Source organism: Peromyscus leucopus, chromosome 20 (genome assembly GCF_004664715.2).
Source record: "Peromyscus leucopus breed LL Stock chromosome 20, UCI_PerLeu_2.1, whole genome shotgun sequence".
NCBI classification, from domain to species: domain Eukaryota; kingdom Metazoa; phylum Chordata; class Mammalia; order Rodentia; family Cricetidae; genus Peromyscus; species Peromyscus leucopus.
This window is the reverse complement of record NC_051080.1, coordinates 5,152,635-5,163,906: the sequence shown is the minus strand read 5'-3', so window position 1 is coordinate 5,163,906 and position 11,272 is coordinate 5,152,635. Positions and strand designations below refer to the sequence as shown.

The 11,272-nt window shown below is 53.2% G+C and overlaps 1 protein-coding gene across 1 annotated transcript; it reads right to left on the bottom strand.

Annotated features, from left to right (window-relative positions):
- Positions 1–3,366: 3,366 nt before the first annotated feature.
- Positions 3,367–8,834, bottom strand: Dhh (desert hedgehog signaling molecule). The gene is made up of 3 exons (XM_028891912.2): positions 8,256–8,834; positions 5,136–5,397; positions 3,367–4,863 (listed from the first exon to the last, which is right to left on the bottom strand). The coding sequence occupies exons 1-3, from the start codon at positions 8,556–8,558 to the stop codon at positions 4,238–4,240; spliced, it is 1,191 nt and encodes a 396-aa protein (XP_028747745.1). The 5' UTR covers positions 8,559–8,834; the 3' UTR covers positions 3,367–4,237.
- Between the last annotated feature and the right edge of the window lie 2,438 nt (positions 8,835–11,272).

Sequence of the window (11,272 nt, the reverse complement as noted above, 5' to 3'; positions counted from 1 at the left end):
GGGCCAAGCAAAATGAATAGCAACTTAAGACCACAAATCCCAGCCATCCATCAGAACACTCTCCTTTCCCATTCTATCATGCACTGGCTGGAGCACCCCAGGATAACGACTTACAGCTCTGCTGTGAACCGGATGTGGCGGCTGGCTCACACCTGGACTCCCAGCATGCTGGAGCCTAAGCAGGAGGGACTACCTGGGGTTTGAGGCCGGTCTGAGCAACACAGTGAGCTCTAAGCCTGGGCTACAGAATAACCCCGTGTCTTAGAAGGGGGTGGGGGTCAGGGGGAGGCAAACGTGTTTTCCTGAGTTTCTCACCTGTGGATTTACTGTACCGCTGTGAGGATTGAATGAGAATACACATACCGTGCTTGAGCTCGGCCCAATGAGTACTGAGTCCTCAGCAACAGAAGCTACACAGTCCCAGTGTCTCTACTGTCAAAGGCCACACATCCTCCCAGATGCCAAGTTCCTGCCTGAGACATCCTTTCCAGCCTTGCCCACCTACACACCCATCAACAACCCTGTTTCAACCCTCCTCTACCCACAAGGCCTTCTCTGCACCAACATGGCATACACTGCCAGTTGGATTCATCCTAGATATTAACATTGCTTTAGTAAGCCTATGCATTTACACATTAATGGTTATTTCTCTAGAATGTGGTTTCTTGATCTTTTGTGTGGTTTTCAAAGCCTAATACAGTGTTCAACTGTAAGTGTTCAGCAATTCTTGCTTGAAAAAAGAATGGACTTAAAGTCAGCTGAACCTTTGGGTAGCAGGTTCTAACTCAGATGACCCTGTATGTAGAGCTCTTACCAGGGTTATCACAGAATGGTCTGAAATTCTCAAAAGAGGGTTAGGTTTTTTTGTTTGTTTGTTTGTTTTTAACTTCTGAGCTATCTCTCTACCCAAAATTTTTATATCTTTGTTTTGGAAGGTTTGTTATTGTTTCTGAGACAGAGTCTCTCTGTTTAGCCCTGGCTAGTCTGGAGTTCTCTCAATAGATCAGGCTGGCCTCAGATTCATGGAGAGCCAGCTGCCTTTGCCTCCCAAGTGTGGGAATTAAAGGTGTGCACTAACAGGCTACAGTACAGCCACAATTACTTGTAATTATACTTCCTTTTTTCTTTTCTTTCTGTCCATCCCTTCCCCCCACTTCGCCCCCCATGGTTTTTTGAAACAGTGTTTCTCTGTGTAGCCCTAGCCATCCTGGTACTCACTCAGTAGATCAGGCTGGCCTCAGAATTCGGAGATCTGCTTGCCACTGCCTCCTGAGTGCTGGGACTAAAGGCGTGTGCTACCACCTGTATCATTATACTTTCATTCTAAAACACACCCAGTCCCAACATTCTGGGAGCTGAGGCAGGAATATTATGAGCTCAAGGGGAGACTAAGTCTCTGAGTAAATAAATAAATAAATCCAAATGTGTCATGTTGCATCTGATTTAAAAAAAAAAAAAAGTTTGTAGCAGGCTCCCATTAGGTAACCCAGGCTGCCCTTGAACTCAAGACAATCCTCCTGTCTTAGCCTTCAGTGCTGGGATTATGGGCACCAGCTACCGTGCCCAGCTTGAAAATCAAAACAAAATTCAACCCCTAAATCTTGCATTTAGGGGAGTATAGACAGCAGAACGCAGCACAGCCATGAGAAAAAAAAAATTGCAAAGAATGGACAATGTTTGCGCAGTGCCCGTGTTGGAGAGAGTTGCTGCACTTGGAAGGTGCTCTGTGGCAAGTTAGTGTGCCCGCCTGCTTCAGGCAGATGCTGCATTTACCTGCTTGCAGACAGAGGGTATTTTTTTAGATAATAAGGGGAGGGGCCTCAAGGGGTGATGTTAGAGGGGGGAAGGTGAACCTCAAGCCTGGGAAGTAACCTACACAACGTGATTTCATGATAACCGTGCTGTTCTCCTTATCCCCGAATATATACGTAGCCATTTGAGTGGTACTGGGGATTGACCTTGGGCTCTGTGCACACCCGGCTAATGCTCTGCTACTGAGCTACATTCCCAGGCGGCCATTACGGTTTTCTGGTTAAAGGCCTTAGTCTCAGCAGTTTAGATACATGTCATACTTAGGAAGGGTAGTAAACACAGGTTGCCCAGCGACACAGAAAGACTAATTAGCTTATCAGATTGCTCATCACAGGGTGATAAGACAAAAGGCACCAAGATCTTCAAGCAGACAAGAGTAGGGTAAGAGAGAAAATAGAAAAGGCAATTGTTTGGGATGTGTCTCTGAGACAAGGAGAAGGCAGGTGGTGATGGGTCCTCGGAGAATGCAGACTGAGGACCCTGGTGAATGGGAGGGCCTTCATCAGGCACTTTTTGGAACTCTTATTTACTTTTACCTCTGGACCACAAGGTTTGAGGGTCATCAGAGTGAGGGGCACGAGGAAGCCTACACCATTACCTATGCCTCTGGCTTCCCAGAGCCACAGAGCTGAACTGGGCACAGGGCTGTAAAAATGCCAAGGACTGAAAGAGAAGCAAGCCGGTCCTTCACCATCTCCGGACACAGAGGCACAGGGCTAAAAGCTTAACAAGTCCGTGTGTCAGTTCTGCCTTCTGGGACATGGTTCCTGTGAGCAAGTCCAGTGTGAGAGAGAAAGGGGGTGGGGTGGGGGGAGAGTGGTGGTGGTGGTAGTGGGGTGGGGGGACTGTTTGCCTATGTGCCTAGGCTTAGAATTCTCCCGAATGCCACCAGAGGGCAGCGTATACATAGGATGGACTCAGCTGCTCAGAACAGAGCTAATCTTTCTGGCCATAGAGATGCAGCAGGCTTGGACCCGGCCCCTGGAAACACCAACCACTCTTGACCATCCCTTGGATCCTACCTACTCCATCCACTTCCAGAGCAGGCCTACCTGTGCACTCCCAGCTCAGGGACACCAGTCTACCTGCATTTCAGGTGTCTGCCATGTTGGAATCCAAAGAGTCTCCAAAAATACCCACACCAAAGAAGCACAGTCCGCAACCAGAAAAGGGAAGGAAGGGGTCGGAAAACTGGCAGAGCCGTCACCAGGACTTAAGGAAGAAACTCACCTCACCCTCACCCTAACGCTAGAGCCTGTCTCCCTCAGATACACCCAAGCCAAAACCTGTTCTCTCCAGCCTCCTCTCTCTCTCTCTCTCTCTCTCTCTCTCTCTCTCCTACTATTAAGCCCAGTTAGCCTTGAACTCATGGTCCTCCTGGTTGTCCTTTCTCCATCTCCAGAGTGTTGGAATTATAGGCATGTGCCACCATTCTTGATCACTCTAGAGTTTTTGTTTGGGCCACTGTAAGGAACACGCATAGTTGGCCTAGCAAAATCCTAGGGGGAAAAAAAAAAAGAATCAGACCACTTCAGCAGCAGCAGGATGGCCGCTGGGTTGATTCAGTCTACAGGGATAGGCCAGAGCAGCTAATAGAAGACTCCAAATGCAGGGAGCGGGAGGAGGGATGAGAGGGGGATCAGAGGTTGGTATGTGAAATGAATTTTAAAATTTACATAAAAAAGAAGACTCCAAATGCTCTGAGCATCAGTCTTCAGGCTCCCACGGTAAGCCCCACCTCCACCCTCAAGTTGGTATGTATACTCATAAGCACAGTTCCGGTCCCAGCTGGGGGTAGGACCAGTACCAAAAAAAAGGGCAGGACATCTCTGGTCTGTTGCTGATGGGTTGGGATACCCTCTGAAACAAAAGAGTCTGAAAGGTCCCGCTGAGGAAGAAGGGAGGGCTGGACGTAAGGTGTTGATTCTGGTTAGTGCCCATGCTCCCGCTCTTGGGAGGTGAAGTGCCTCTGAGTGAAGGTGCTTTCCAATAAGCCTTCCCTTTATTAAGCCACCTGCAGGGAAATGTGAGCGTGTGAGACGTCAGATTGGCTGGCTGTGTCAGACAGAGTTAACGCCACACTCCAGGTCCTCACCTTGGTGGGCTGGGCAAGTAGATCATTATATTACAATTTATAAATAGAAAATAAAATTATGGGGTGGGACTGAGGCACTGCAGAAGATGGGGGGAAAAAGCCCTCATTAAAGAGTGCCGACCAGCAAACCCAGTTATCAAGGACCGGGGGACCGCTCCTCTCGGTTAAAAGTTGCCCTTAAACCAAGAAGTTCCAGTACAGCCCTCTTTCCTTCCTCTCGTTCCCCACCCACTCTCCCAATCAGCATCACCAGCTGCCCACATCCCCAGATCTTAGCATGTCTTCGGTTTTGTCCAGAGCTTGGAGGACTTCTGTGCTCTGCTCGGACACTCAGCCCATTAACTCCTCCGCCAAGCGGTAAAGTAGTCGAGAGTACCAATGCATGCCAGTCGGCTGGACTGCACCCCCGGGGAGCAGCGCCCCGAGCGCGTGCAGCAGGCGCAGAGGGGCAAAGGCGCGGTGGGCCCACTGATGACTCTCCAGAACCGCGTAGCAGGACGCAAGGACGTCGTTAACCAGCAGCGTCCCGTGCGCAGTGAGCGGCGCGAACACGCCCACGGCTTCCTCGCGCGCCACCCGGGCTACACGAGCCGGCCGGAGCGCGTCCCCGCCGGGAGCCAGCACCGAGTCCCCAGCGCGTAACCGGCGCGCGAACACCGGTGCAAAGTCACCTGGAGCCGGCGCTGGCCCGCGAGCCGCAAACACCAGATGCCAGGGTGTGAGCAACAGTTTGCGCGGAGGCCGCTCGGTCTCCACAGCCACGAAGGAGGCGCGGCGCTGCAAGTCCCGGTCCAGGAAGAGGAGCACCGGCGTGGGCACCACCCGGCCCGCTGCATCCGCGGCCAGTACCCAGTCACCACGATGGAGTTCCCTTAGGCCCTTCCGCTCGCCGCTCCGCAGGCGCACCGTGGCATTTCCCGGAAAGCAGCCGCCGGCTCGGACCGCCAGTGAGTTATCTGCAAGGGCACAACCATAAAGAGGATTAAGTCCAGATCAGCAAATACAAGTATAGATTCTCGAAGGTGTGAGTCAAGCCCAACGCAGACCTCACTGGTCACGGGACAGTTCAATTTCCCAGGGATCTAGTCCCACCTTGAATGGAAGTGGGAAGGCGGTTTAGAACACTAATGCCCGTTTGGTCCCCTTAGGGGTAGCAAGAAGGCTACAATTGACTCGGTTTCCCCGAGAGAGCGCCCTTTAGGTGACCACCATCTGGCCTCTACTGTACCAGCTTTGACGGACACGTGCACGTGGTTTCGGGACTCGTAGTAGACCCAGTCGAAGCCGGCTTCCACGGCTAGGCGCGCCAGCAAACCATACTTATTGCGGTCACGGTCAGACGTGGTGATGTCCAAGGCACGGCCTTCGTAGTGGAGTGAGTCCTGAGCGTGGTGACCGTCCTCGTCCCAGCCTTCAGTCACACGCAGGCGCACTCCTGGCCACATGTTCATCACCGCAATAGCCAGAGCGTTCACCCTCTCTTTGCAACGCTGGGGGACGAGAGACGGGGACGGGAGGAGGGGGGGGGATAAAGGCGTTAGTTTCTCCACTGCCATCACCAGGCAGGCGATGGGAAGGGTGAGGTAGGTGGAAGGGACCATTGAGGGATCCGTGCATCTTTATCCTCTGGACCAACTTCATTCCCTCCCGGCTTGTGAATGTCCCGGGGAAGCGAGGATTTGAATAAGTGTAGCCTCCAATTGTACTTCATTGCCAGGGTGTGTTGGAGAGGGGGTCCCCATACCTAGTTATTTCCCCCATTTTCAGTGCCTGCCTCCCTCCCCTATTTGTTCCAGGACCTCAGTCAGTCCAATCAAAGAGAGAACCGTAGTAGAGAGGGAGGATGGAAGTTTGGTTAGGGAGGGCCTGGCTCCCCGAATCAGGCCCTATTTAAGCCTGACCCCCGCCCCGGGCCCCAGCTGCCCTCCCTCCGTCTGATTCATCTTTTGTTTGGTTGCCTTCCCTGGCACTGGGCATCGCTTCCTTCCTTCCTTCCTTCCTCCTCCTCCTCCTTTCAGCCTCTAGCATTAACCCATTGGTGGTCTGGGTGCGCCCCTACAGAGGTGCCCGAGAGGAGCCGCGTGGGATCAAGGCTGCTGGAAAAAGGGTTGGGTGGCGGGGGTTGCATGAAGTACAATGGCCATTCTCTGAGATGACTTAACTAAGCGAGAATCTCGGGCCGAGGCCGGGAACGCGTCGGGAGAAGCGGACTCAGCAGCTCCAGCTACAAAGACGCTTTTCAGCCGCCCCGGCTCAGGGAGAGGAAAGGGCAGAACGCCGCGCCCCACATCCCTGCTCCCGCCCGCCAGGTCCCCTCCCCCAGCGTGCCCAGCCTGCCACTGTGTCAGCCCTGGGAGCCCCCATCTCTCCCATCTCTGTTCCAGAATCAGCCCTGAAAGGCGTGGGAGGAGCAGCACCTGAGAATGGCAGGAGCTGCCCCCAGCTCCGCGCGCAGGGTGGGAGTGGAGGAAAAGGAGCCACAGACGCAGGCCCGCACCCCCGGGGGAGGGAGGCCACGGTTATCTTGGCGGCTCCGGTCTGGGAGTTGGAGACCTTGGCGCGCATCAGAGCCGCGACACCACGGGAGCGGGAGCAGGAGCGCAGGAGGAGCGCAGAGAACAACTTCTTTCCCTTTGTCCCTCTACATGGCTCACCTCAAACTTGGATTCTACACGATTGCTAGAGGGGCGTCCCCCCTACTCTCTTTTCAGGTCAACTGCACCTCTCAAGGGGCGCAGGAGAAGTGGCAGTTCTTTCCCACTTGGTGTCATTTTGGCCCCTAAGAAGGCCCTGACCTGCGGGGGCAGTAGCCCAGTACAGAGCCAACTCAATAGAGTCCTTTTGCAGCCAGGGTGTGGGAGATAAGCAAGACTGTGTGTGTGTGTGTGTGTGTGTGTGTGTGTGTGTGTGTGTGTGTGTGTGTGTGTGTGTGTGTTGGGCGGGGGTGTTCCCGAGGCCTTTTGAGGCCTCCTGAGCTTATCCCTTGTTCTATCCCTCTGTTGCAGGTCTCAACTAGAGGGAAGGACCACAGTGGTCCATGACCACGGGGGAAATGGATGCCCCTTCTCAATTTCTGGAAAGAGAATGGCTTCGGCAGGCACTGGAACAGAAGGAAGTCTTGGCCCCGGCAAAACTTTAATCCCAGCAAGCGTGAGGTAGAGGCAGGACTTCTTGTGAGTTCTACATAGCAAGTTCCAGGCCTGCAGGGGCTACATGGTGTCTCAAAAAAAAAAAAAAAAAAAAAAAAAATCTTTCTTCCCTGTACAGGTTTTCCTAACAAAGTAACCTGGAGAGCTATGGCAGTTAGTTAGAGGAAATCCGTCCCCCTCCCTCTCCCCCACCTCCCTACTGCACACACAATTAGGTGGTGTAATGGAAAGTATATAGGACTCGGAACCTGGAGTCCTGAATTCTAGTCTCAGCAAGGCCGCTAATTAGCTGTGAGGCCCTGATTAAATTGCTTTTATCCTCCCGGGGCCCAGTTCTCAGCTATAAAGTGAGGGGTGGGGTGGGGGTGCCTTCTGAATTTCCTTTCTGTTCTGACACCCCAGAACACTGGCCAGAGGGGGTCCTTCTTTTCCAAGACATGACCCACCTTATTCTAGGTGGGTTCAGTGCCCATCTGTAGCAGGTGCTCCATGATGTGTGTTGAATCTAATTTATTCGAAGCAAAGCCCTCAAGCTGAGCTGTTTGGACGCCAGGAACCCTTTGGTTCTCAGGTGCACCCATTGTTCTGAGCACTGCTTTTTACCCAAAGTCTGTTGTTAAGACCCGTATTAATACAGGCCTGCCCTGGTTTAGGACACCTCTCTTATGTCAAGGACAATTCCTGACCACCCCGTTCTCAGGTAGATGGCCTGGTAACCTGACTTGCCTATCCTTTTCCCAGCCCCCTTCTTTTTGGCTCATAGAGCTTTTGGACATCAGGCCAAGAGCCAGGCTAAGTATAAAGCCTTCTGTAGGCTACCTACTGTAGCCAGCTCCTGGCCCCCAGCTCACCCCAGCCCTTCCTGCCTGGCTCGGTGGCTGACCCCCGGTCCACGCCTCAGCCATTTCCCGTCTCGCCTGCCGCCATCCTCCTTTCCCCGCCCTCCCTCCAGCCTCTCTCAGATTCACTCTCACTAGCCAGTTCCTCCTCCCCCTCCCCATCCCAGGATCTCCCGGTTCGGATACCTCCAAACCACTACCAGCCCGCAGGTCATTTGCTGTCTTGGAGGGTGTGGTGATGGAGGTCTTGCTTTATTTTAGTTTAAGGTCTCGGGAGATGAAGTGACAGTTCATCCTCCAGGGCTGTGGCAGGAAAACTGAGGAGTTGGTGGTGTGCAGGTGGGGAGAAGCGCTCCTTACCTCTGTCATCAGGCGGTCAGCCCCGCTGTTCTCCTCATCCTTGAAGATTATGTCGGGGTTGTAATTGGGTACGAGGTCGCGGAAGCGCTCCGACCCCCTTGCTACCCTCCCCTCCGCTGGCCCACTCGCGCCCAGGGTCCGCTCGGGCACACTAGGCACAAACTGCTTGTACAGCAGAGGCACAAGCTGCTTGCGCACGTAACGCCGCCGGCCGACCGGTCCGCGGCCCGGCCCGCAGCTCTGGACAGGCAGTGCCAGGAGTGCCAAGCAGCACAGGGGCAACAGACTGGCCGGCAGAGCCATGGGCGCAGTGGAACTGGGTCGAAAGGGAGCGTTCTGGTCCTCACTAGCTCTGCTGTCAGTTGAGCATCTCCACGGGAGCCAGCACCGCAGACAGAGAAGCCCCTAGAGTTCCTGGAGCGCGTGTGGCTCCCAACACCGGGCAGCCGCCAACTCTGCCTACATGCCCCGGGGAACCTGGAACCTGCTACTGATAGACTACCATTACAGGGCAGGTGGATCGAGGGTGAGTGCCGGCCCAGCCAGTCTCCGCTGCCCAGCTCCTGGGCTCCCAGAACCGCCCTGACTCCGCCTTAAGTGGTCCCTGGCCCCGCCCTCCCGCCCTTCTCCCAGGACTGTCCCGCCCCCTCCCACCCGGGCTGGGGATCTAGCGGTCACCACTGTTTCATTACTCCATTGAAGTGTGTCCCATCCTGGAAACCATGCAGGCACCTGCTTAGGAAATCCTTGAAGCTTTACAGTCCTGGCTGCCTGGATAAGCATCCTTCTACCTCCGAGTCTAAATTAGGAACCAAACTACCATCCCCTGCTAGTCTTTGCTCCCAAAGTCGACTCTGGTCAAAGCCCCTCTGCTGTCATCCAGGAAGTCTGAGTTCCAATTTCTGCTCAAGGCCATCCAAGCAAGCCCTTTGGGCATATAATCAAAGCCTCCCTCCTCTGTGGTCCTCAGGTCTCCCTCATTTCTCTCTCTCCACAATCATCCATAACCAAGAGTGGATCCCAGAGGATCATTTTCCTTGGTGAGTTTGTATCTTCTGGGAAACAGAGCTTGACAGTCACAATCCAGCTTAGGACGTGTGTGTGTGTGTGTGTGTGTGTGTGTGTGTGTGTGTGTGTGTGTGTAAGTCAGAGGACTTTTGGAAATCAGTTCTTTTACTGTAGTTCTAGGGCTTGAACTCCGGTTGATCAGGTGTGTGTGGCAAGTCCTTTGACCTGCTCATCCATCTTGCCAGCCTAGCACTTCTCCAGCTGTGTCCCCTCGATCTTGGCCAGGCACCGGAGGGTCGCCTTTCATCCCTCCCCTCCTTGACACAATCTAATGTAGCTCAGGCTCAGGCTCAAACTCACTTCATAGAACCTTGAATGCTTTCTCCTCCAGCTTCCCGATGCTGGGATTAGTCATGTACCAGGTTTATGTAGTGATGGGACCAAAGCCAGGGCCTCCAGGGCTGGAGAGATGGCTCAGCAGTTGGGAGCACTGGCTGCTTTTCCAGAGGACCTGAGTTAGATTCTTAGCACCCTCCAGTTGCGTGTGTGTGTGTGTGTGTGTGTGTGTGTGTGAGAGAGAGAGAGAGAGAGAGAGAGGGAGAATATTGTCTCCTGGCCCTCCTCAGACATGAGGCATGCAATTGGTACAGTACACATGCAAGCAAAACACCCATGCATATAAAATAATTAAAAACAAAAACCCAGGCCCTCAAATATGCTAGGCAAGCACACCACTTATCTCTATCTAGACTTATCCGTATTTCTCTTTTTCACTTGAGACAGTCACATGTAACCTAGCCGGCTTCAAATTTGCTGTGTTAAGATGGATGGCCCAAGGCCCGGCGGTGCTAGCTCACATCTTTAACCCTGGAGGCAGAGTTTGAGGCCAGCCTGGTCTACAGAGCAGGTTCCAGGACAGCCAGGGCTGTTATGCAGAGAAACCCTGTCTCAAAAAACCAACCAACAGCCGGGCGGTGGTGGCGCACGCCTTTAATCCCAGCACTCGGGAGGCAGAGGCAGGCGGATCTCTGTGAGTTCGAGGCCAGCCTGGGCTACCAAGTGAGTCCCAGGAAAGGCACAAAGCTACACAGAGAAACCCTGTCTCGGAAAAAAAAGAAAAAAAAAAAACAAAACAAAAAAAAAAAAACAACCAACCAACCAAGATGGCCCTGACATCCTGAGTGTTGGGATTACAAGCATGTACTTCATCCTGCACAATGCATTTTGAATAAGTAATTTGTCATTGGGAAGCTGCTGAAAGGCAGCAAGCCCCCAAAATCCTGTCTCTAAGAGGATGGGGACCAGTTCTCTTTACCTTCCATGCTCTCTATCCTCCCTGTGGACCAGGGATCTATTTCCTATCTCCCAGGCCTCATCTCAGAGACAGTTACCACCAACTCCTATCATTTAATCAGTTCCTCCATGAGCAGTGTAGTGGGGGACACGAGGTAGCACATGCAGGTGGATCAGGGTTCATTATCCTCAGCTACATCGCTGTACTAAGAGTTCCTGCTGCAGTGATAAACACAAAGACCAGAACCCACGTGGGGAGGAAAGGATTTCAGCTTACAAGTCCCAGTCCCAGTCCATCATGAAGAGAAGTCAGGACAAGAACTTAAGGGGCCTGGAGAGACGGCTCAGCAGTTAAGAGCACTGGCTGCTCTCCTAAAGGACCCAGGTTCTGCTCCCAGCTCCCAACCATCCATAACCCCCGTTTTAGGGGATCTGACACCTTCTGACCTCCCCGGGGGAACCAGGCACATGCACGGTAAACATACACACATGGAGGCAAAACACTCACATACATAAAATAAAAACAACAAAAATCCAAAGCAGAAGCCTCAAGGGGGGAACCTGGAGGAAGGACCCAAAGCAGAGGCGATGGAGGAGTGCAGGCTTGTTTTACTGTTTCCTCATGCAACCCAGGACTACCTGCCTGGGGTAGCACTGCCCAGTGGGCTGAGCCCTTCTGCATCAATTGTTAAAGAAAATGGTCCACAGAGTTGCCT

Excerpts from the sequence above, each read along its gene's own strand:
- Dhh (XM_028891912.2), bottom strand. The coding sequence starts at position 8,558 with ATGGCTCTGCCGGCCAGTCTGTTGCCCCTGTGCTGCTTGGCACTCCTG. Across the intron at positions 5,398-8,255 it reads CTGACCGCCTGATGACAGAG|CGTTGCAAAGAGAGGGTGAA; the intron begins GTAAGGAGCGCT and ends CTCGTCCCCCAG. Across the intron at positions 4,864-5,135 it reads GCACGTGTCCGTCAAAGCTG|ATAACTCACTGGCGGTCCGA; the intron begins GTACAGTAGAGG and ends GTGCCCTTGCAG.